This window comes from Zeus faber (assembly GCF_960531495.2).
Source record: "Zeus faber genome assembly, chromosome: 15".
NCBI classification, from domain to species: domain Eukaryota; kingdom Metazoa; phylum Chordata; class Actinopteri; order Zeiformes; family Zeidae; genus Zeus; species Zeus faber.
The window spans coordinates 17830286-17855294 of NC_137194.1; the positions used below are offsets into that span (position 1 = coordinate 17830286).

Genomic DNA, 25009 nt, shown 5'->3' on the forward strand with positions numbered 1-25009 from the left:
TGATGTGTTTATTCTCCCCCGGGGGCCGGGCCCTCGGGTGGACGCGCTCTTTGCGGACATTTGATATCAAGCGTCCGTTCGAGCGGCTCCGGAGCCGCGTGCAGGTGATTGCGACAGCGGCGCGTCCCCCAGCGAGCGTCAATAAATGGCCGCACTCGGGGTCCGCCTCTACACCCCAGCCACATATTGTGTGTTCCACTGGATAAACCTGTTTGTCAGACATCCATATTAAACAGACGACGCACACTCGGGCTGAGGCTTTTAACGCGTCCTGTGCGGTATCCCGCTTCACGCCTAAATCCCCAGAAAAGCCGCAGGTCGCCGCATCCTACGGGGCGCTGTGGAGATAACCTCGTCCAGGCTCCGTGCTAGATCCGATGGAGACAGGCCTATACTGCGGGTACCAGGAAAAAAAAAAAAACCCAAAACGGCCGCGGACATCAATCACAATTATCTGTGATGTGTTTATTTGTCTTAATAAGCCCGTGCGGGGGGACGACCACGGTGGGAATAATTGTGCTCCAACCAGATGCCTAGGATTTATCCTCCTTCAGTAACCAAATGTCATTGCTGCAGACAACCTCCACCTCCACATCTTGGACTGTTTAGCGGGCCGCTCCATCACATCCACCGCATGCTCCACTCGAGTAAAAATAAATGAAGGTGGACAATTTTCATTTTTCCTTTTTTTTTTTTAAGTGTAAATCGGTGCTTAAATATCTGCACAGCCGATTGAAAGCAGCGCATTCCAAGCTAAAGGTCGGCAGATTTATACCCGCCCTCTAAAAATATCAAGTAGAAGGCAAGACGAATTCAAAAGAGACATTTTTAAAAAGCATTAAAATAATAGTGACCACGCGTGAATGGGCGTTCTAACAGATTTTCTTTCCTTCCGAAATCTTACCTGGTTTACGACATCCATCTTGGCCGCTCACTCGTCGATAAGAGGATCACGAAAGAGGAGGAGGGAGGGGAGCGCTTTAGCCGGAACAGCCGCGGCGGGAGGAGGCGGCGCGGAGCCCGGAACAGCCGCGTTGCGTCACGATCTCGCTGATGAGGCACGCGAAGCCGTTGATACGTCAGCGATTCCATTGGACGCGGAGCGAGACACGAGCCGCTCGCCCTGACCAATCACAGCGCAGCTTTATTCTTAGGGCGCAGCGCAGAGCGCCTGCGGTGGTAATAAAGAACCACACGCATGGAGACTGTTTATGCGTTACTAGACGGGGGCGGGTAGGCGGTCAGATCTGCATTCATATACATTCATACATTATTTTTTACTCTACCCGAAGTTACCGCTGAAGCTATTTTCCACAATGAATACATATACTGTGTCACTGAAATGGCACTTTTTCCTGATTTTATTCTTCAAAATCATATAAAGCACCACCGTGACCATGCAAGTAAAAACTAGTAGAATTTGTAGAAGTTATATAACAGCTTTACAAGTTGAATCTAGCCACTGGGGGTGCGCAAGCCAGTGTATCATCGGTGCCGGTCACAAGCCCGGATGAATTGAATAAGTTAATAAGATAATAGGTTGCGTCAGGAAGGGCATCCGGCGTAAAAAGCATGCCAAATCAAACATGCGGACAACAAATCTGATTTCCACGGCGAATCGTTTGAGGCCCGGGTTGACAACGACCGCCTCTGGTGCCGTTAGCCGACAGGGTGCCAGTGGAAATTGTGCTCCTGTCGCCCGAAGAAGAAGAGGGGGAAGGCCTGTCCGGAGACAGCAGGAGAGGAAGAAGGGTAGGAGAGTAGAGTTGAGAGTAGGAACTTTAAACGTTGGCACTATGAAGGGTAAAGAGAGAGAGCTGGCTGACATGACGGAGAGAAGGAAGGTAGATGTACTATGTGTAGCGCCAGGAGTATCGGAGCCGGGTACAAAGTGTTCTACCATGGAGTGGATGGCAGGAGAAATGGGGTAAGGGTAGTCTTGAAGGAAGAATATGTCAAGAGTGTTTTGGAGTTGACGAGAGTGTCGGACAGAGTGATGATCATGAAGCTGGAAATTGATGGGGTGATAATGAATGTGGTCAGTGCATATGCTTCCCAAGTTGGGTGTGAGATGGAAGAGAAAGAAGAATTCTTTAGTGAGTTGGATGTAGTGGTGGAGAGGGTCCCCAAGGGAGAGAGAGTGATCGTTGGAGCAGATCTCAATGGCATGTTGGCGAAGGGATCAGAGACATAGGTGACGAGAAGGTGATGGGTAGGTATGGTGTCACGGAGAGGAATGTGGAAGGACCGATGGTGGTGGATTTCGCCAAAAGGATGGAATTGGCTGTTGTGAATACGTATTTCAAGAAGAGGGAGGAACACAGGGTGACATACACAAGCGGAGGAAGGCGCACACAGGTGGACTTCATCTTATGCAGGAGGTGCAATCTGAAAGAGATTAGTGACTGCAAAGTGTTGGTAGGGGAGTGTGTTGCTAGGCAGCATCGGATGGTGGTCTGTAGGAAGACTCTGGAGGCCAAGAAGAGGAAGAGAGTAAAAGAAGAGCCAAAGATAAAATGGTGGAAGTTGAAAAAGGAGTGTTGCATGGAATTTAGAGAAGAGGTAAGGCAGGCAATAGGTGGGAATGAACGGTTACCAGATGACTAGGAAACAACTGCAGAAGTGGTGAGGGAGACGGCCAAGGAGGTACTCAGTGTATCATGCGGGAAGAGGAAGGAAGACAAGGACTCTTGGTGGTGGAATGAGGAAGTACAGGTGAGCATAGAGCGGAAGAGGTTGGCGAAGAAGAAATGGGATAGTCAGAGAGATGAAGAAAGTAGACAGGAGTACAAGCTGATGTGGCACAAGGCGAAAAGAGAAGTGGCAAAGGCAATGGAAATGCCTTTTCCTAGAGCTGTAGTAACCACAGGGGAATAAAGTTGATCAGCCACAGCATGAAGCTATGGGAAAGGGTAGTGAAGGCTGGTTAAGAGGAGAGGTGGGGATCAGTGAGCAGCAGTATGGTTTCATGCCAGGAAAGAGTACTACAGATGCAATGTTTGCTTTAAGAATGCTGATAGAAAAGTACAGGGAAGGCCAGAGGGAGTTGCACTGTGTCTTGGGATTAGAGAAAGCATATGATAGGGTGCCGAGAGAGGAAGTGTGGTATTGCATGAGGAAGTTGGGGGTGGCAGAGAAGTACGTAAGAGTTGTACAGGATATGTATGAGGGCAGTCAGACAGTACTGAGGTGTGCAGTAGGTGTGATGAAGGCATTAAAAGTGGAGGTGGGATTGCATCAAGGATCAGCTCAGAGCCCTTACTTGTTTGCAATGGTGATGGACAGGTTAACAGAATCAAATCAGGCAGGAGTCCCTGTGGACTATGATGTCGGATGACATTGTGATCTGTAGCGAGAGTAGGGAGCAGGTTGAGGAGAGCCTGGAGAAGTGGAGGCATGAGGCATTAGAGAGAAGTGGCATGAAAGTCAGCAGAAGTAAGACAGAATACATGTGCCTGAATGGGAGGGAGGGCGGCGAAAAGCTGAGAATGCAAGGAGTGGAGGTGGAGGAGGCCGATGAGTTCAAGTACTTGGGGTCGACCATCTAAAGCAGCGGAGAGTGCGGGAGAGAGGTGAAGAAGAGCGTACAGGCAGGGTGGAGTGGGTGGAGAAGAGTGTCCGGAGTGATCTGTGACTGAAGGGTTCCAGCTAGAGTGAGGGGGAAGGTCTACAGGACGGTAGTGAGACCAGCCATGTTGTACAGTTTAGAGGCGGTTTTAAATCACACAGTTAATTTCGTCAGCAAGCTCCTCCTCAAAGCGCCCCGTCGGCTGACCGCTTCCTCAAGTGATCACGTCCGACGCAGCGCTCTCTATCTCGTCCAGTGTCATGCGACAGGCCCCGAGGCGGTGGCACTGACAAAAAGGCAGGTGGCTGAACTGGAGGTGGCAGAGTTGAGGATGTTGAGATTTTCATTGGGAGTGACAAGGATGGACAGGATTAAGAATGAGTACATTAGAGGGACAGCTCAGGTTGAACAGTTTGGTGAAAAAGTGAGAGAGGCCAGATTAAGATGGTTTGGACACGTGTGTAGGAGAGATGAGAGTTACGTTGGGGGAAGGATGCTGAGGATGCAGCTGCCAGGCAAGAGGAAAAGAGGAAGGCCAAAGAGAAGGTTTATGGATGTGGTGAGGGAGGACATGCAGGCGGTTGGTGTAAGGGAGGAAGATGCGCAGAACAGAAGGTATTGGAGGCAGATGATCCGCTGTGGCGACCCGTAACGGGAGCAGCCGAAAGAAAAATATATAATAGCTTTATAAGTTGGTTATTTCTGGGACGGGGTTCTTGCCAAAAAATCCCATAAGAGGGAGAGAAAGGAACCCCCAGAGTCGACTGCAACAACTGGATTTATGAAATACTTTCGGAGAAAAAGAGCGTTCACCATGTCTTCATGAAAAGTGTTGCAGTCTCTCCCTCTTCTGGGATTTCCTTGATAAAACTAGTAAATATTAGACATGAAATATTTTCCATCGAATTCCTCTTAAATGTCACACCAATGCAAATTCAAAAGAGAACAAAAGGCTTGAGGAAAACTATCAGAATTTTATTGCGCATATAAGATAACTTACCTGACAGGCAAAAGAGTCCCAAGTGTTTTGTTACTTTGTTTCATCATCGTACTTTATAACATTTTAGTATTTTGTATCTTAGAGGATACAAAACACTCAGCAAGTTCAAATGTTTCTCTAAAATAGGTAATGCTATACAGATGTCTTAAAAATACATTTCCCATATAACAATCATGAATGTGGCCCCTTAAGCTGCCATGTGCGATGCTGCGCGGATCGCACGGTGCGTTTTTTTCTTTCTTTCAACTAGGAAACTCAGAAACATGAATACACAATCCAACATGTTGTTTTCTTTTGTTTTGTTTGGAGAAACGCAGGGGAAATTTGGAGAAGCGGCGCAAATTGGTGGAATGCGGAAAGGAGCGGAGAGGAGACTTCACACTCATCGTGTGCCCCCCCCAGGCCCTGTGGCCCAAAAACAACTGCATATACTGCTTATCCTACGGGCAGGTACAATTTGCATAATATCAACGTGTTGATGCCATATGACTCTAATGTAATTTGTATATAATGATTTTTAACTTCAAGCATAATGGATTGTATAAAGTGACAACAATTCAAGTATAGTACAAAACGAGAATACGATGCAAAAACGTCCATAATAAAGATAAAATGTGTTCTGAAATGAAAATGCAGTCACATTGGGCAGGCTTTCGTGCAGAATGATGCAGTCATATGTGGGAAACCTTTTGGGAATCCTGCAACAGATTGATAGATTTACACCAGAAGTTAATTGTGTCGTTATTCCAGGTCCTGCTTTCAGAAAGTCTCACATCGAGCACGCCAAGCATTGTGACCTGAGAGGTAGGTACGCTCTCCAAAATCCTTGTCTGTTTTGACAAAAATGTCATAAAAACAAGGCAAACAAAATATTCCCTTTTTTTCTTACATAGGAATTCCCCCACCCCCAAGTGGTGCTTTCCCAATTTGCCGACATCAGTAGGATATCACGCAGTTAATTTCGTCGGCAAGCTCCTCCTCAAAGCGCCCCGTCGGCTGACCGCTTCCTCGAGCGATCATGTCCGACGCAGCGCTCTCCATCTCGTCCAGGGTCATGTGACAGGCCCCGGCGATCTCTTGCTTGGCAAAGTTCACAAACTTGGGATCCCTGGCGTAAAGGCCGAGCCCCTCGGATATCAAGATCTGGTGGCAGACAGAAATAAAGGAGCAAAGATGAAGAGAACAGTGAAGACCATTTCGTCATTCTATTGGAAAATGCAACCCGCCCCCTTCCAGTTTCCATCCCACCACTCACAGACTCCACCAGACTGTCGGCGCTGCCTTTCTCCATGAAGCCCTGGCTGACGGGCGGCATCCTGACACTGGTGAACGTCCTGCTCTGACCCGGGTACCAGCCGGAGCGGCTCCCCACGGGGAGGCTGGCGGTGCCGTCCGACCACAGCGGCTGGTGGGTGCCCGTGGCCTCGTCCACCAGGATCATGGGGGTGTAGAGCAGCTTGCCTCGGCGTCCCGTGGGACCCGTGAGTCCCGGGGCCGGAGTGGTGACGCCGGTCGCCGTCTTGGCCCAGGAGGGCGACGACAGCGAGGAAACGCTGCCGTGCCGAGAGTCCAGGCTGTGGTGCATCTGACGTCGAAGAGGTGGACGGAGAAAAAGAAGAACGAGCAATGAGATGCGAAGCAGCATTTTCACCCTTCCTCTTTTTCTCTGTTATTGCAGATTTGTCACACTGTCACACACACAATACTAGACAAATGGATCCTGAGTAAACAAAGTTCATTCTTGACAACCTACCAATGTGTCTAAATTAAAGCAGTTCGGGTGTTACTGCTGCTAAAGGTGGTGCAACCATCCCCATAAGTTTAACTGGGGAATTAGTGTTTGACATTGGCAATTATGGGTGTTTGATGACACAATGTGTGTGTGGTTAAGTTTTACCTGCAGACGGGCTCTGGATGCGGGCGAGCTCCTGAAGGTGCCCGAGACGGGGACGTCGTCCACGCTGGTCTGCGGCCTCAGACACTGTAGGTTAAAGGACGGTTTGCGACCTGAAACGAAGAAGGGAGGAGGCGCGGCTGAATAAAACCCAAAGCGCCGCACGCCTTCTGAGAGGCTGCGCAGGACCTCGCATCATACGCCTCCCCACCTGTAGGTACCACGGGGAGCAGCCGCCGCCTGACAACCTGCACGTCGCTGTTGTAGCCGTTTGGCGTGTAGCCGTTTCCCAGGCTGCCGTTGCCGTTGAACTGGAGGCTGGCCGTGCTGTCGTTACCATTGAACTGGATGCTGGCCGTGCTGTCGTTACCGTTGACGCTGATGACACTTCCGTTTCCGTTGTAGGAGGCTTCAGTTTCAACGTAGTCGTACCCGTTGAACCCGTTTTCGTTGAACCTGTTTCCATTGTACCCGTTGCCGTTGTACCCGTTGCCGTTGTACCCGTTTCCGTTGTACCCGTTTCCGTTGTAGGCAGCGGGGCTACTGACGTTGACGCTCTCCGCGTGAACGTCTTCGTCGCCGACGTTATTGTCGTAGGGAATTTCCACCACATTCTCAGATCGTTCCAAACGCTGCCTGTTGTATTCGGTCTCAACAGGGACGATGGAGATGGCTGGCACCTCTGGATATGTGTATCTATGAATTACACAAAAAACAAAAAAAAACAAGCGCTTGAGCAAGATTTGAACTATAAACTGTAACTGCGCACACACACACACACACACACACACACACACACACACACACACACACACACACACACACACACACACACACACACACACACACACACACACACACACACACACACACACACACACACACACACACACACACACACACAGGACATGGAAATACAAACACAATATATTTTTGTTCCCTACCCATCTGCGGCAACTGTGCTTGCCGCGTCTCCTTCAGGGTAATACACCGCCTGCTCGGCTGCGGTCGCGGCCACCGCCACCGCTTCATCTGCCACCACTTCATCTGCCACCACTTCATCTGCCACCACTTCTGCACCACCTGCCGTCGCTGGCGGAGGTGGAGAAGGCGGCTTGCTGATGAACTCCAGCAAATGGCTGGAAGGAGGACTGAACCTGTTACACAAAGACTGAATTTAAAGAGTGCTGGGAAACATTTCCAAACAGATGGACTTACTCAATTCAACCGGGTGGTATCTATATCAAATTCCTATTGGTAATCATTGGTCAGTGAGATGAACGGGTGTAGTACGGATGAAGAGACTCCACCTGGCAGGGACGGGCTCGGACCTCGCCGGCTGCTCCACCACCACGCTCATTCCCGAGAGCTGGGACTCTGGACACTGGTTCTCCGAGAGCCCCATCACCTGCTGCGTGATCACATCCTCGTCGGGCTGGGGAATGCGGGGGGGCTCCATGAACACGGTGGTCTGCTCCTCCGTCAGGTCCGGGGGGGGCAAGGGGGTGTTGGCGGGGGTGGTGTTGACGGAGGTGCCAGCCTCACTCTCGAAAACCTCATCGCCCGCCATCTGCTCCCCGTCGGTGACCTCCTCCTCCTCCAGGTCGCAAGCCATGGCCAGACGCATCTCCGGGGCCAGGTCCCGGAGCGTCCGCAGCCCTTGCTGTGCACACGTCCACGGGCCCACCACATAGACACACACACACACGCACACACACACACACACACACACACACACACACACACACACACACACACACACACACACACACACACACACACACACACACACACACACACACACACACACATTTGCCCAGCAAAAGTTACATCAGTGTGTTAGGAAACAGGGGTCTTGCAGTTAGCACTGATCCTAGGGGTTCACCTGCAGAGAAGCTGCCCGGTCCTTCTTTTTGCTTTTCCTTTCACGCTCCTTTCTCTTGCGGAACTTCTTGAAATAGTCTTGGATCAAGAAGCTTGCATAGACTTTCCCACAAGTCACCTCATCCCCTAAACAAACAAACCAAAGGAAATCAGCGTAAGAAAGACTATACAGAGTGAAGGTGTAGTAAATGGAGGCAGTGTTTTCATTTTAGAGACTATGGAGAATAGAAAGCTGGAGAAGACTTGCAGAATTGTCCTTTACCCTATGAATATTAATAGGAAAACTTTTTGATATATTTCTACTGGTTTAATTTATTTGAATACTGATACTGTTATTGATTATTGCACCGATACAAGGCTTAAATAAAGTCTTGTATTAGAGAATATCGCCAACACAAAGGTTTGATACCATGAGCAGTAGTAAACTTAAAACCTGCGGTTTTTCCTTTTTCAACACATAGAGGAATGTTTCTCATGGAGAAAAAATTATTATATTGAAATAATTTAGCTGTAAATATCCAAACTTTTTCTTTACACTGTGCAGTAAAATAATTTTATATCGTTTGATACTTGAAGTAGTGGTATCAATTCTTCCCCAAATTGCAACAAAGTCTTAGTAAACAAGAATATTTCTCCGTACTTTACCTCTGGGCGGTGGGATGATTTCGTCGATGAGTTTAGGTTTGGTGCGTTTCCACAGCTTCTTTATAATCACCTTTAACTCTTCGTTCTGTTGGTCGATGGCGCCTGGCGCGGGGAAGACGTACGGAAGATCATTTGACCATAGGAAGGTAGTAGTTCCACGCTAAGACCAATAGTCTAGTCGCGCGCGTGTGTGTGTGTGTGCGTGTGTGTGTGTGTGTGTGTGTGTGTGTGTGTGTGTGTGTGTGTGTGTGTGTGTGTGTGTGTGTGTGTGTGTGTGTGTGTGTGTGTGTGTGTGTGTGTGTGTCTCACCTTCAGTCTTAATCTTGAGCGAGGTGCGCACCAGCGCAAACAGGGTTGCACTGAAGGTGACTGTCCCATCAGTGTGCAGTGGCACATTCATAGCAACCAGCCTCTGATGGGAGGAGAGGTGGAGATGGAGGGAGAGAGTGAGGGAGGGCGGGCGGGAGAGAGGGAGGGCTGGGTCACTAATAGGATTGGCAGGGGGACGTGGAGGCTGCGATCCAGACCTCGGGAGGAGCTAAGTACGACCGACTGGCTCAGTATGTTAGGAGCTCACTGCTTAAGGACTAAGGGGCGAATTCACAAAGAATGGATTTCCGCCACTAATAGCACCATGACTTGAACATTAGTTATGCCCGCTACCTGCCCCGTCTCAACGTCCGATTCACAAAAGATATTTCGCTAATGATATGAGACCGCAAACACGTCCATAAAGTTTTGTTGCTGAGTGCAATTTGTCCTTGTTTTGAGTCATAGTTATAGGATAGTAGTTATTTTCATTTTAAGTGTAAAATTGTAAGGAAATCCTTGAAGGGGCTGCGTCGGTGCAAAATCCTGACAGGGGATTTGAAACCTGGGTTCTACTTAGTATTTTTAAGTTTATGTGCAGTGACTATAAAACATTTAAATAGTATGAGTAAATCCGCAATAAAACGTACCTTCCCAAATAGTTCATTTATTGCTTAAATAAAATGTGCATATATTAAAATTTTTACTCACGAAACTCTAGCTCTCGCTGAATCTCAGAATTATAATGTAGAAATGATGACAGTTAATTTTATATATTTTACTCTACCAAGTTTCGGGCCGCTGCAACCAGAAGGCCACGGCCTGCGGAGCTGTCCATGGTCCTATGAGGTCCGATGCCATCTGCGGTTCAATGCCAATTTTGACCACTTTGTCACTATTCCCCATAACTTTTAGTTGTTTTTTTGACATCTTTCGAGTTTAATAGAAATCAAAGAAACGTTTTTGTCAATGTTTGTAGCTCCTTATTTGTACAATAAATTATTCAAAATATAAACAAGTTGCTATTGGAGTGCATTTTGAAAACCACAGATTCCGGTAGCATTCTGCATTACAGATGAGCACGGCATTACAGATGCCGTGACAGTAATAACAATTATAATAATAATGTCAAAATATTTTTAACAGATCACTGGAAAGTCTGGGTGACTACCCCTTATAAATGTGCTTCAATTACACTAGCTCTCTGAAGATAATCGTGCAGAGTTGCCTTTAAAAAAAATTTATAATAATTGGTCTCGCGCAGTTACCCCCAGGTCTCTGCAGACAGTTATAATATTACTCTAACTGCTTGTGGCTATTATCACTGGTGTTTGTGAATTGGAAGTTTTTGCAATGAGGCTCATTTGCATTGAAAAAGGCAAATTTTGCATCAAATAAATGCACAATGCCTCATTTAAATACGCGCAAATTGCACCATCGCACCGAAACGCTATTTGCTTGGCAGTGAAGTTAGGGGCGCATTTCACCATTTGCGGGCGCTTTGTGAATTAGACGCTTGCTTTTTCTGTTATTTGCGCCGGTTTAGTGGCCGCAAAAGCCCCACAATCCTTTTGGGAATTTGCCTCTCAGTGTGTCCGGCGTAAGATGTTGTCTTAAGTTGCCTCTATATAATATTTGCATTTAAGGTCTCTGATGAAGAAAAACCAATACGAGGTCGTGCCCATAAACCCATGGGCCTACAGTGAAGCGACAGTTTGGATAAAAGCCTCACGTAATCGAACTTAACCTTTTGATGCTACTTCCCTAAACGATCCCGCCTGGATGCAACCTTCCACCTTCCGCTCGATCCACTACAACTGATGTTTTCAGCTGAGTACAATTAAAATGTAGTATTTGAGATTTTGGTGAACTTGATTAAGCAAGGGTAAAATTTGACCAAAAAAAAAAAGACTTTGAAATTAAAAACTGTATATCCTTTTTCAAACAACCTCTGTAAACACACAGGCAAATGACTCACTTTACAAGCCACCCGGTGAGGGCAGAGTTTCCCAAAGCCGAGAGGCGGCTGGATCCTGCGCAACATGGTCACCACGTCTATGTGCTTTATCCGACCCCTGCAGCGAGGTTGAAAAACACGGAGCAGACATTTACCCGCGGTAATTGGAGGCTGAGAAACTTTTTCACTCCAGTGAGAAAGAAGGGAAGCGCCGGCGTAAAAAAAAAAGGAAAAGTCTTACGTGGCCTCAGGATCGTAGTCGGACCAAACTCGCTTGAACTCGTCCAAGTGGTGCGTACCCAGCACAGTCCAGTCTCTGGTCAGATACTCAAAGTTGTCCATGATGACGGCGATGAACAAATTGATAATCTATGAAGAAGGGCAGGCGTCATGTTTAATACTATTCATTATGATACACAATATGCCAAATCTAAAAAAATATTCAGTACAATTGGAACAAAAGCTTTCTTTTTTTCAAATAAAGGTTTTCTAAATAAATTGGATGAGATGAAGCACTATCACCTCCATAATACCCATTCAGAGACATATATAATTATATTATAAAATAGTTTTCAATGGAGCCATAAGTCATAATGTCACATTAGGAATGCACTGATACCAACGCTAAGGACACAACCAGTGTTAATACAAAACAACCCCCGTTCATTTTGATCCTGCTCCCCCTCCTCCTCATCAGCCATGAATCATGTTTCACTCGGTAGATTTGAACGGATAACTTTGACTTTTATGAAACCGCAACGTCAAAGCCGGGGACAGCATCAAATTGCAAATCAAAGTACAACATGAGTGAAGGGAACGCGTTACGTGATGAGGGGGCTCCTCTCACCAGGTAGGCGCAGAGCATGAAGAAGCTGATGAAGTAGATGTAGGACAAGTTGCTGCCGCAGCTGAACTCCTCTCCGGGCTCCGTGTCGGCCTCCGGGTCGCAGCGCCTGCCGGGCAGCGCCGCCAACATGATCTCCTGCCACTGCTCCCCCGTGGCGCACCTAGGGAGAAGGGGAGAGGGAGGAGAGAGAGAGAGGGAGAGAGAGAGAGAGAGAGAGAGAGAGAGAGCATTAACCCGTTCATAGGTTTCTCATATTTGTATGATACTCAAAGCAAACCGGATTCAGGAAGGCTTCCGGTAAGGCACGATTTGCTTGCAATTAATGTGAAGTGTTAAGTCCCAATTCTTTGAAAGAGAGAGGATTGAGTGTGTAAATATATATTTGCATAAAAACGCGCCCATAGAACTGTCACGCTGCCAATGACGAATGAATGAAAATGGCGACAAGCGGAGACAGAAGAAAGGAGGCCCTAAAGGGACAGGGAAAGGGAGACCATCTACAAATACCAAACTAAAACAATGTCATATTTGGGCTATGACATATGACAAAATGAAATAAAATAAGTTTGTACCTGAAGAGTAGGAGAACGGCCATGAAGAAGGTCTGGAAGTTACAGTTCCTGTTGATGTGCGTGCTCTCGTCTATGGCGACCTTCCCGAACGTCTGAAAGGAGACGGAACGCAGCGCTTTCTAACCAACGAGACCCTCGGCGGGAGGAAGCCTCAACCGTTATTAACAACTTAACTTAACTTCATGTCAGGCGTGAGCCGATGAAATAATAACGGGTTCATATGACGGGAGAGGACTCGCCTGCATGCCGATCACGGCGTAGATGAAGAAGATCATCGCGATGAGCAGACCGACGTAGGGCAGCGCCTGCCAGGGGAAAATCCAAGAGCACGTAAGCGTCAGGTTCAGCGACGTAATGATGTCGTGTGTGTGTCGCCGCGCTGACCTGCAGCGACTTGATGAAGGTCCAGAGGAGCGTTCGGATTCCTTCCCCTTTGCTGAGCAATTTGACCAAACGCAAGACTCGAAACAGACGGAAGAACGTGATGGACACTTTCCCGCTCTCCCCTTTGCCCTGGAGTGGGAAGGACGGAAATGTAAAAAAAAAAAAAAAAGTGTGAAATGCAAACTGCAGAAAAATAAACCACGAGAAAGTCTCTCGGGGCCAGCCTGTGTCGGGGGAAACTAAATCGGATAAGTGAGGGGGAAACATTGATTCCAGAAGCTGGAGTCAATGTTTCAGAAGCTCTTACCTCGCCGTGGCCGCCTCCTCCCTGGAGTCATGTCCCAGGGATTCCGCGAGAGACAATGGGGCGAGATGAGAACAGCGGTGAGATTTAGTTCCACCATTTAACCAAACTGTGACACCACTCCCGTGTAATTGTGCGACCTCAGTGGAAACTCACGCTTAACTCCGAAACGGCGATGTCCAAAACGCTCCCCACCACGATCAAAGCATCGAATGAATTCCAGGGATCGATGAAATAGTGCTGCAGATAGACGAGGCATAAATAGAAATAGTATTACACTAATATGCTATAATATTTACACACACAGTGCATACTGTAATAATCTAGTTAGTTCACAGAAATAATTAATAATTCACAATAATTTGTCCTGTACATAGTATCGCATTTTGTATATTCTGTATATTTTTATACATCTGACTAATTCTGTTTTGTATTTTTTTGGGGGGGCTATTTCTTGTATATGTAAATGTCCCTGGCGGGGGGAAAAAAATCTTCTGATTTCTGATTAAAATCCACAATCAAAGCTTTAGAGAGTTCAATGTGCTATGCATAGAGGTAAACACGTACACTTCGTGCTTGTGGTCCTATGTGCAGCTGTCTGCTTTTTGGGTTACACATGTATGTCTGGTTGATATGATTGCGTTTGAAAACTCTTAAAAGGAAAATAGAAAGAACTTCACGTGGGCTCGAAGTGCCAGCAGTTTGATGATCATCTCGACGGTGAACACCACAGTGAAGATCATGTTGAGGATGTCCATGACTGAAGTGAATAGCTTGGACTGCTCGTAGTGCTAGGGAACAGGAAACCATGTTGACGTTCACCTCGCGGCACAAAATGTCAGACACTTAAACAGGCCCGGTGTTTGCAGAGAGATACCTGGACGGCCAGAGTGAGAGTGTTCCCTAGAATCAGCGCAAACATGATGTATTCAAACTGGCTAGAGTTGATGATCTTCCAGAACTTGAGCTGAGAGGGGTTTTTGGGGATGTAAATCTTAATGGGCTGAGCTTTCAGGACGTAGTACACGCACTGTCTCTGCGCGGGGCAAAAGAGAGGACATAATAAGCTCAATTTCGGGAGAGTAGAACAATTCCATCGCCTCAAAAACGTGATATTTCAAATGTAAGAGTGAAAAGGCCGAACCTGGTTTTTGTTCAGCTCGCAGTTTTTGAACTCAGCCTCTCCCTGCTCTCGAAACGTGATGATGACGAAACCCACGAAAATGTTCATCATGAAGAAGGCGATGATGATGATGTAGATGATGAAGAAGATGGAGATTTCCACTCTGTAGTTGTAGATGGGGCCGCGGTTTATCGCGTTGGCATCCACGGACTTGTAGAGAAGTCTGTAGGGGGAAAAAAAGAAAAAGGAAATGAAAACATTAAGCAACATTAAAAAGTAGTCAAAAACCAAAGCAGAACCCGAAATTCTGGTGTGGTGGTGTTCCTTACTGTGGCCAGCCCTCAAAGGTGGAGACGGTGAACAGGGCCAGCATGCCCATCAGCACGTTGTCAAAGTTGAAGTCGCTGTTCTGCCAGATCCTCTCCTTCACCATGGGGTGGTTCATGTCGCCGTCTTTGTAGACCACGAAGGTGCCTCTTAACAAATTCACAAACAATATTTTGTTTTGTGAGAGAACTGTTTAACTGTCACATCTGTCCTTACAGTGATGAATTGGTGTGGAAAACTTGTGAAGTGTAGATGGTGAAGATCTCATTCGGTTTAATTTAAAATGACAGGGCAACATGGTGTTGTTTCAATATAAAAGAACAGCATATGAAATTCAGTAAACTTCAAATAATATACGTATACATTTTTGAAAAAGTGGATGAATTTGTATATTGTAGATGTAAATTTATTGCATATTCTGTATATTTTCATATATCTGACTATTTATGTTATCTATTTTTCATATTTTGGGGATAACTGTATATTTTGACTATGTATATATATATAATTTTTCAATTTTGGCTATATTTAAATATTTGACAATTTTTATTTTTTATTTTATTTTAATTTTGACTTCACTTTTTATCCTATTTTATTTTATTTTTTTACTCTTCCTCTTTAATTCTCCATTTTTTCAGACTGTTACGTTTATTTATAAGCTAATCATCCGTAGTGAAACGCATGCTTAAACTGATTGTGATAGACAACAATTAAGAAAATTTGAAATTTTAAAGCGTGGGACATACTTACTTGCACTCATCTGGCGTGTGCTTCGCCTCATCTGTGCAGCTATAGAACCTTCCCTGTGACAGGGAAATGGCAAAAAGAAGTTGAGCCATTAAGAGATAACTCCCGTTTTAAGTCTACAGGTGAAACATTGTCACGTGAGTTCTGCAGAGAAAAGAAGATGAAGGACCTTGAAGAGCTGCACGCCGATACATGCAAACATGAACTGCAGGAGCGACGTGACAATCAAGATGTTGCCGATGGTGCGGATCGCCACAAACACACACTGCACAACATTCTGCGGACAAAAAAACAACAAGTTGATTCATTTAATAAATAGTATATCCAGCTGGAAGAAGATCAGACAAACAACTTTAACACACCGAGAAAGAAAGAAAGAAAGAAAGAAAGAAAGAAAGAAAGAAAGAAAGAAAGAAAGAAAAGAGGAAAGAAAAAATAAAGAAAAGAAAGTGAGTAAGAGAGAAAGAACATCGTACAACATATAATAACATATTACCTTGAGTCCCTTGGCTCTGTTGATGGCTCGAAGAGGCCTGAGCACTCGAAGCACTCGGAGGATTTTCACCACGGAGATGGCGCTAGAACTGAAAGTGGCGGTGCAGAGCGTCATTTGAATACAATGAAATAAATAAAGTGTCTGACAACACAAGGTGAAAACCAGATTAGCACATTATGTGAAACCTTAAGTCACTGAACTCTAAATGAGTAAAATATTAAGAGAGTTACAAATTACTAACCTACTCAATATATAACTGAACACTGGAGGGCGCTGTTGACATCTTTGTTTTCAAATGTCAGGCAGCAAAGCAGTCACCCTTTCCTCTACTTTGTTCAGGAAATTCTGATTTTGCTCAAATCTGAATTCGGAGCTAGAAGATTACTCACTGGAGGAAGAAGGACATGAGCGACACGCTGACCACCAACAGGTCCAGGAGGTTGAAGGCGTTTCTGCAGAAGGAGCCGGCGTGAAGAAACGCTCCGTAAACCGTCATCTAGACACGCGGGGGAGAAGGCTCGTTCAGAAAATCTGAATTTCGACACCTTTTGCGGCAAATTCCTTCGGTGTAACATTTACCTTCAGTATGATCTCCACCGTGAACACCGAAGTAAACACGTAATCAGCGTAGCCGAGGACCTGAGGAGAGGAGAAATGGGGAAAAGTACGGTATCGAGGTAAGCACAGGGTGGGCTGATGTGTTAATGTTGGCGTCCAGGGCTGCGGTCGAGGTGAGAGCTCCTACAAGAGCCGGGAAGATGGCGGCCTTACGATGTTCCTGAACGAGTGGGACTTGATGGGGTCCTCGGCCGCCAAGGAAATGCTACTGAGGATGATGAAGACGAGGATGAAGTTGGTGATGTAGGGGTGATGGATCAGGTTGTGGCAGGCCACTCGCAAGCTGGCAGAGGGATGGAAAAATGGAATGAACACATGACGGAGGACTAGATTCTCGCCGTCAACAAAAGCAGGAAGAGTCAAACGCTCGCGACCGATCCGCGATCTCCAATTACCAATTCTTCTTCCCGAGAATGAAGAAGGAGCTGCCGTCAGGGATTGGGACGATCTTCTCTTTGGGCCCCGAAAACTCGGGCTTCATGGGAGCGACTCCTGCAGCGGGAAGATCAAAGTCAAAGTTTTTGAGTTGTGTATCAGAATTTATTTTTGGGGGGTTTCTTCACCTTCACGGTCACTCACCCTCCAGCCCCTCGATGGCCCTCAGCTCCTCGTTCTCCTGCCAGTCGTCCTCCTCGTTCTGCGGGGACACACACAGGACTCAGCCTTTCCTCCTCGTCGCTATCGCCAGGAGCCGTCAAGAAGGACAAACATTTCTTACCGCCGCGTCTTCGTCTTCTTTCTCCTCGTCGTCGTCCCACTCCTCCTCCTCTTCCTTTTTCTCTCTGCAGGTGCAAACGTCCAACAGTGAGCTCATCGGCTTGAGATGGATATTATACCATTTCCCATTCAACATGTATCACCCGTTTAGCAAGACGGAACCGTGTACAGTGAAGTAGATCACAGAGGGAAAGGGTTGATTGACTTCTGAATGAAGCTGAAGCTCTGGGACTTACTCCACTTTCTTTTTCCCGCCGCCTCCGGCTAAGTTGTCGACGGCGATAGCCAAGAAGACATTAAGCAGGATGTCTGATTTGAGAATGAAGGAATTACCTGCTTCACGGGGAAACGTGGGCTCAACATTTCGTTAAAGTAAATTTTAACGGTTCTATATTTCCAATGGCGGCAATCCTACATAATTTCACAAAAAAATATAGTAAACATAATAATACTTTCAATAATAATGATAATAATACCAAAAACTGATCAAGTCGATCTTCGTTCATCTCCGTTAGAAAAGGATACAGTTACCGCAGACAAAGAGGATGACAAAGTAAATGCACACCACCATGTTGGGGAAGATGGGGCCGCCGTATGCCATGATGCCGTCGTACATCACAGCGTTCCAGTCCTCACCAGTCAGGATCTGAGAAGAGAGAGAAGGAAAGAAATAAAGAAAGGTCCGCGAAGGCAATTTCCGTGATCGATCACTTCATGGCACCTTGGACTCGGTAATCACGCGGGTGATTCAAATGGGATGAATCACCTGGAAGCAGGTGAGCAGCGCCTGGGGGAAGGAGTCGAAGGTGCTCCTCTTCATCTGCGTCTCGTCAAAGTTGAATTTGCCTCCGAACAGCTGCATCCCCAGCAGGGCGAAGATGATGAGGAAGAGGAAGAGCAGAAGCAGGAGGGAGCAGATGGCCTTCATGGAGTTCAGCAGGGAGTTGACCAGGTCTGACAGGGCGGCCCAGTGCCTGAGAAATACACGCCAGAAATATTGTCAGTTAATGCAGTTAATATCAAACAAATTCTATTCTGAAGTCTGGTTTTTTTTTTAACAACTGCACTGTTTTGCCAGTTTCGCGGAATTACTTTTGTGTGTTTGGAATGTGTGCTTTAAACTTGTAAATATATCATTTTTCTTGATTTTAATTATTTAGTAATAAATATCAATAATTTTAAATTATTGATTTATTTTTGATTTGCATTACTTAAATTTTATTTGATTTGATTAGAATTTCATCGCCACTAATACCTGCTTCCGTGCTGTTTTGTTGTGCTAAAATAAATGCGTTAAAAAAAAAATCTGATGCAAACCCAGGTGTGAAATCCTAAAAACCGGGTATCTATAATAATTACCGGGTCATCTTGAAGATCCTGAGCAGGCGGATACAGCGCAGCACGGAGATGCCGATGGGCGGAATGAATTGAAGCTCCACCAGCAGCGTCTCCAGGATGCCGCCACACACCACGAAGCAGTCGAAGCGGTTGAACAGCGCCATGAAGTAGATCTGCAGGCCGAAGGCGTACATCTTCATCGACATCTCCAGAGTGAAAAGCAGCAGCAGGATCTTATTGGCGCGCTCTGCAGGGGGAAACAAAACCAATGAGGCTCAGCAGAGTTTTCCTCCAAGTGCAGAAACTGCGGCGCTCTCACGAAACATGCGCCTCGGAGGAGGAGCTGGCTGTGACCTTGCATCTCCGTGAGCCACTTGGGCTGCCCGTAGTGCTCCGAGGCGCTGGCCACCGTGTTGAGGAACACCAGCAGCAGCACCAGCCAGTAGAAGTTGGTTGTCTTCACCGCCACGCGACAGTTCTTCCTGAAGGTGTGGTTCAGCTGGCATAGCTGGTCGCTGGGGTCAAAGCAAGACAAGCGGCGTTTTTTTGACTTTACGTTGACGATCTAACCTGAATGTTTCACTTGACTCTTCTTCCAACCGATCGGAGATGTTGAGGATTGACTTACCAGAAACTGTTGGCCATCATCTTCGCCCTGAAAGAGAAAGAAAATAAGGAAATTCGATTCGGGGAAAACGAAAGATGTCGAGAAACGCTGCCCTGTCATCGATATTTCAAAAACAAAACAAGCTTGTTGTTCCATTACATTAGTGAAGCGCAGAATCCGCTGTCATCATCGAGATAGGCAATGTCGTCATCGGAGTCCGATTCTGTGGGCGGCGGCAGAGGAGTCAGAGCCGTTAGAGAGGATAAAACAGTGTGTGGGACAGTAGGAGACGCAGAGCAGTGACAGCCGTCCTTACCTCCGTCCTCACTGTGTTTATACCAGCCAAACTTCTTCATCATCTTTTTCTTGGCTATGGCAGCACCTTCGGAGAGATGCAGAGGTGGGTTACATCAACTCTCAGTGTGTGTGTGTGTGTGTGTGTGTGTGTGTGTGTGTGTGTGTGTGTGTGTGTACGTGTGTATTTGTTTTACTACACGTGTGAGGACTGGTCTCTGCATTTTTTGGTTTATAAGTGCACTGGAAACATCCCCTCCTGATAGGGTCCTCCCCTATCAGATGTATTTACCTCACTTGGATACCAGTACAAGAATGTGTGTGTGTGTGTGTGTGTCTGTGTGTGTGTGTGTGTGTGTGTGTGTGTGTGTGTGTGTGTGTGTTTGGGCGGGTGTGTGTCGGTACATGGAACTAACGTTTGTTTCCTTCTTCGTCCACGTCCTCGGCCTCTATGAGCCAGTCCATGTAGCCGATCATGTCCTCTTCCATCTGCTTGCTCTCTTGGGCCTTCTGCAGCTCCCCACGGGCCACGGCCTTCTCTCTTTCTTTGGAAAACTCTCTTCACACCCACATGCATAAAAAATCATTATGTTCAGTTTCTTGGTCACCATCCTTTAATACTTTAATACTTTTATCGTTTAAATGTAGCGTATAGCAGCGACCTGCAAAGAAACAGACCAAACACATTCATAACTTTGTCGACACCTACCCGCTCAACACACCCAATACAAGGTTTATGATGAAAAACGATCCAAAAATGACCAGAGATACAAAGTAGATCCAGGGAATTTCAAAGCCGATGGCGTCGTTCATCTGCGTGGAGATAGGATGAGAGGGAGGTGGAAAAAGTGAGAGGGGGGGTTTTGAAAGCAGGGCTCCGTCAAAGAGAAAAACACGAGACGTGAGGACTGTGGATACCCAGTAGAGCAGGTCGGTCCATCCCTCCATGGTGATGCACTGGAACACGGTCAACATGGCGAAGAAGATGTTGTCAAAGTTGGTGATCCCGCCGTTGGGGCCTTCCCACTTGCCCCTGCACTCAGTCCCGTTGGACACGCAGAAGCGCCCGTTCCCAGCAAAAGCACAGGGTGTTGGGTCGTCGTCCACCATTAAGCCTGAATGGGGGAGAAACAAGGGAAAAGAGCGCTACACTGAGCATTTAAACTAAACGGGACGTGGAACTCGGAACAAATGGAGTTGAATTCCAGTCAACTATATTCACAGCAAAGACCTGAGCTGACGTCATAGCAGGTCTTGTGCATCCTGCCGATGAAGAGCTCCAAGCCGATGATGGCATAGATGATGATGACGAACATGACCAGCATGCCGATGTGGAGCAGCGGGACCATGGCCTTCATGATGGAGTTCAACACAATCTGCAGACCTGGCGCAGCAGACACGGTGTTTTAGTCAAGGACATATCAGTAGCGGGCGGCTCAGAAAAATGGGCAGCGTAAGACGGACGTACTCGGCACTCCGGATACGAGCCTGAGCGGCCGTAGCACCCTGAACGCCCTCAGAGCTTTGACGTCCAGGCCTCCCGGTTTCCCGGCGGCGTGGTGGGCCTCTCCCGGCTTGTGGTCCGTCATCCCCTCAGCCATCACGCTGAACAACCTGCACAGACACATTTGGAGGGTTGTGGCGCCTGAACTTTGCGTCAGGGGTTACCAAAAACCACGGAAACCAAAGATCGATGGCGGCGCACCCAACTATGACGATGACGAAATCGAGCAAGTTCCAGCCGCTGCGGATGTAGGCGCTGGGGTGCATGACGAGGCCGTAGGCCAGGATCTTAGTGAAGGTCTCGATGGTGAAGATGACAAGGAAGATGTACTCCACTTGTTCCTGCGCGTAAAAAGAAAAGGGTGGGGCGCTAATATCGGGATCATATTGGAATTCAGACAACATTATGATATAAAGCAGGAGACTTTGTAATGATGGTAGGGCTGGGTGATCAGTATATTATCGATATTGAGATATGACACTAGATACCACCTGGGATTTTGTTATGTGTAATATCGCTACATAGTAGCATACAAATGTTGCCTTTGCATTAAAGTAGAGGAATGCAATTTTATGAACTTCAAAGACTATTGTTGTTCTAGTGGTTCTAAACTCTACCAGCTTGTTCATAATATCCACATTACAAATTATTTTTCTCAAAAATGTCTTGTGTACACGCCCGTGGTCATCCCTCAAATATTGTAAAAAATTAAAATAAAATCAACATTGAGATATAGTAAAAAGATATCATGATATTTGATTTTGTCAATATCATCCAGCGGCTGATGATTTTGTCGTTGCGGAGGGAAATTGAAGCATTTTATCACACTCGTCAGTTGCCTCTTTCAGACGAAATGAAAAGATCTCCCGCATAAAGTGCTTATCACAGTGGCTTTCTAACCTCTTAACCCACTGCCTGTCCCACATCCTTAAGCTGGTCGCCATATATCTTTCAACCTTCAGACTAATTCTGCTAATCATTGGTCGCCAGGCCTTCCCCTCAGACTGACACAGTAGCTCGGCCAAGTGGTGTCACGGAGGGTAATTGGGACTGGCAAACCTCATAAAACAACCGATCCAAATAATCATTAGAGACATCTATAAACTTTTATTTCAGGTCATTTAGGGATGGATCTTGTATACATCAAATCTTTATCTGAAGCCTATTCCGAATGTCTTATCATAAACTATGGAGTGTGTTTCACATGAATAGGAAAATAACTAACCTAAATAATAAACACGTTCCAATGTGAGCTACTGTGGCAGGGACCGTATGGTCAACGCACAAACCGCACCTCCTCTCATGTGCAATCCAATAAAGGGATACTCTCCCTCAGCAACAAGGATCTGCTAACCATTATATCCCACAGCCAGGCCAACTCCACAAGGTTAAATCAGCACACGGATTCACAGTCCTAAACTGACAACGGCTTGTGTTCTTGTGTTTCCGCCAAATCTCAGAAATAAACTGGCCAATGACTTCTACACCCTCAAGATTTCATTTGAAGGCTATATTTTGGGTCATGCATTATTTTTTCTGAATATATGGTTCCAATTGTGCAATAACAATGTAGAGGTATAGTACAGAGAAATAGTAATAGAGAAAGTGAGAGCCAGAGCGAGAGAGAGTGAGAGAGACAGATACAGAGACAGAGAGAGAGAGAGAGAGAGAGAGAGAGAGATAGAGATAGAGAGAGAGCAAGAGCGACAGGGAATAGAGTAAGAGTGATCGTGACAGACAGAAATAAGGGAGTATAGGACAGAATGTAGGTTTTAAAGGACAATGAGTAAAAGACAAAGAAGACAGTTGGTGTTTAAATGTCATTATCCTTCAGAGTGACTTGACTGATGCCACACCACAACCTTTTCTTCCCTAAAATCAAAAGAGGGATCACAAGCCTTTCATTAATTGTTACCCACATATTGGAATTCTCCTTGAATTTCATCAAGCAGTGAATCGTAAATAGTAAGTGTGAATTCATGGAAGAGACATGCAGGAGCTGGCTCTCAGGATCTGACCATCTGGCTGTCCTTGTAAGTGTCTTAATGCAACAAAATATATCATCTTATATCCTAACATGATTCTACCTCTTGTACCTGTGGTAAATCGGGTGTGTTAACTGCACCGTACTAGGTGAGTATACTGGGTCCTTCTCGAGAAACCTCAAGCCGCAGTGCATTTGCCTGCTTAAAGACTTACCAGGTTGTGATTGCTAGCATTGGAATCATCATCTGGGTAGGGCTTGGTGACGCCCATGGCCACACAGTTAGCAAAGATGGCGAGAAGAATGAATATGTCGAAAGGCCTGGAGGATTGCAGTTAAGGGTACGCACGCTCATATCAATGCAGCGACCACACTAACCCACACCCAGATGGTGAACAGACAGAAGGATATTTCCATTCCACGAGGGCCAGGGCTGCCATGCGTATAGGGTTGCTGAGGGTGAGGCAGCAGAGCGCTCGGGGGGCCCTAAGCGCAGACTTGTTGGCCTGCATCGCCTTCTTGGCCCCCCCTCCTCTTTTCCTGGCTGAGCTGGCTGAGCCCAGTGTGTCTGACTTCCCACCATCTCCCCCATTGAGGGAATCTGAAAAAAAAAAAAAAAAACACAGAGGGTACAGATATAAATCAGTGTTCTGTGTATATTTTGTGATATTTGATAACATCATCACTTAATATTTGTAGCAAATATAGGTAATAGATGACAGGTGAAAGATTTAAATTATCCATTGTTTGATAATAGATCGGAGGAAGGGCAACAGAAAGGTTGGCCCTCATTGATCAACTTGTTGTCTAGAGCAGGGGACATGTTCCTGCTGGTCCTGGTGGCTCAGCTGTGGTGTGTCAACAATGCAGCTTGCGGTAGTCATTCCCTGAGCTGACATGCACATCACGCTCGTTCATACTGTATTAGGACGGGATTTCAATGCATAAGCCCGGGCAGAGATTTAGAACCGAGGTGGAAAGGTGTTCAACATGTGTCTCCGGGCCACAGACAGCACACAGGTTGTTGGAGAACGGGCGGGAATTCCATCCCAGACACTTGATGTTATGGGACCAGACGTGACCCAGTTCTCGGTTAGAGCAGAGTGTGCCACCCCAAAAAGTAGGGCTGTGGACACCTGTTGGGGCCTGTGACGGATCACAAACCCGCAGGTTAATACAGAAACAAGGTGTGTTATTAACGAACCCTCGTATGAAACGGCCTCCCCTTCTAATAACACTCAGTGGAGCTCAGATTGCAGAAGTGCGCTGGAGAAGTGACACTCAGCGGACCGAAGTGACACCGGGAGCGCATTCCTCACCGTGTGTATGGAACTTACCCTTCCTCGCCTCCATGGTCGCAGTGTCAAACGCGCTTCCGCTATTGGGGAAATCACACCCGCAACTCCTCGGGGAGCCCGCGAGGCGAACACTGGACGAAAGCGGCCACCCGTCCGGCCGGGTCTGTGGCCATTCCCCCGCGCCCCTCGCCGCCTTTAAATCCGATCAAGTCCCTTCTTAATAGTCATTTCTTGCGGTGACACTTTAGCCACGCGGGCCCAATAGCAGAGGGGGAAGAAACGGAATGAAAGCGCTCCGTTATTCGAGGTGGTCAACTCCGCGGATTAAACTAATTGAGCCGTTTAAAGGGATGACCGTGGAAATCCGAGGCAAGGGGAGGCCTCAACTTGGAGGAGGGAAGGAGACCCGTCACGCCGCTCAAAACAAGACATCAATGGAGGATTTTAAGGGGAAAAAAAAAAAAAAACTTAAAAGTTAAAAAGCCGTCCGTCCCGTTTTCATCCCGCGTCCCAAAAAAACTATTTTCAGGACCTTGGACAACAACATCTCAACTGGAGCGTGTAGCACCGGGGCTGGCCGCCAGGGGGGGCA

At 46.7% G+C, this 25009-nt stretch overlaps 2 protein-coding genes across 2 annotated transcripts in view; both read right to left on the reverse strand.

Moving 5' to 3' along the window:
• The window catches only part of sypb (synaptophysin b), a gene marked incomplete at its 5' end in the record, with an annotated part of 9091 nt that extends 8169 nt beyond the window's left edge, over nt 1-922 (reverse strand). The window contains one exon of the mRNA XM_080014823.1: nt 905-922. Within this exon, the coding sequence (XP_079870949.1) occupies nt 905-922 (18 nt within the window). The remainder of the gene's footprint in view (nt 1-904) is intronic.
• A 4582-nt stretch (nt 923-5504) lies between these two features.
• On the reverse strand, nt 5505-23703 carry cacna1fa (calcium channel, voltage-dependent, L type, alpha 1F subunit a; the record flags this gene model as incomplete). The annotated part of the gene is made up of 46 exons (XM_080015275.1): nt 23504-23703; nt 23335-23440; nt 21337-21476; nt 21100-21245; nt 20863-21015; nt 20550-20746; nt 20341-20444; nt 20048-20190; nt 19654-19719; nt 19497-19560; nt 19359-19385; nt 19085-19245; nt 18752-18977; nt 18159-18366; nt 17918-18038; nt 17629-17701; nt 17394-17457; nt 17255-17312; nt 17071-17167; nt 16829-16958; nt 16637-16696; nt 16447-16553; nt 16058-16145; nt 15731-15838; nt 15565-15617; nt 14817-14963; nt 14509-14710; nt 14242-14400; nt 14045-14155; nt 13521-13604; nt 13368-13388; nt 13061-13189; nt 12916-12981; nt 12677-12768; nt 12105-12264; nt 11499-11626; nt 11279-11375; nt 9301-9403; nt 8992-9093; nt 8348-8472; nt 7773-8125; nt 7407-7619; nt 6674-7158; nt 6466-6575; nt 5824-6153; nt 5505-5711 (listed from the first exon to the last, which is right to left on the reverse strand). The coding sequence occupies exons 1-46, from the start codon at nt 23629-23631 to the stop codon at nt 5505-5507; spliced, it is 6252 nt and encodes a 2083-aa protein (XP_079871401.1). The 5' UTR covers nt 23632-23703.
• Nucleotides 23704-25009: the final 1306 nt, after the last annotated feature.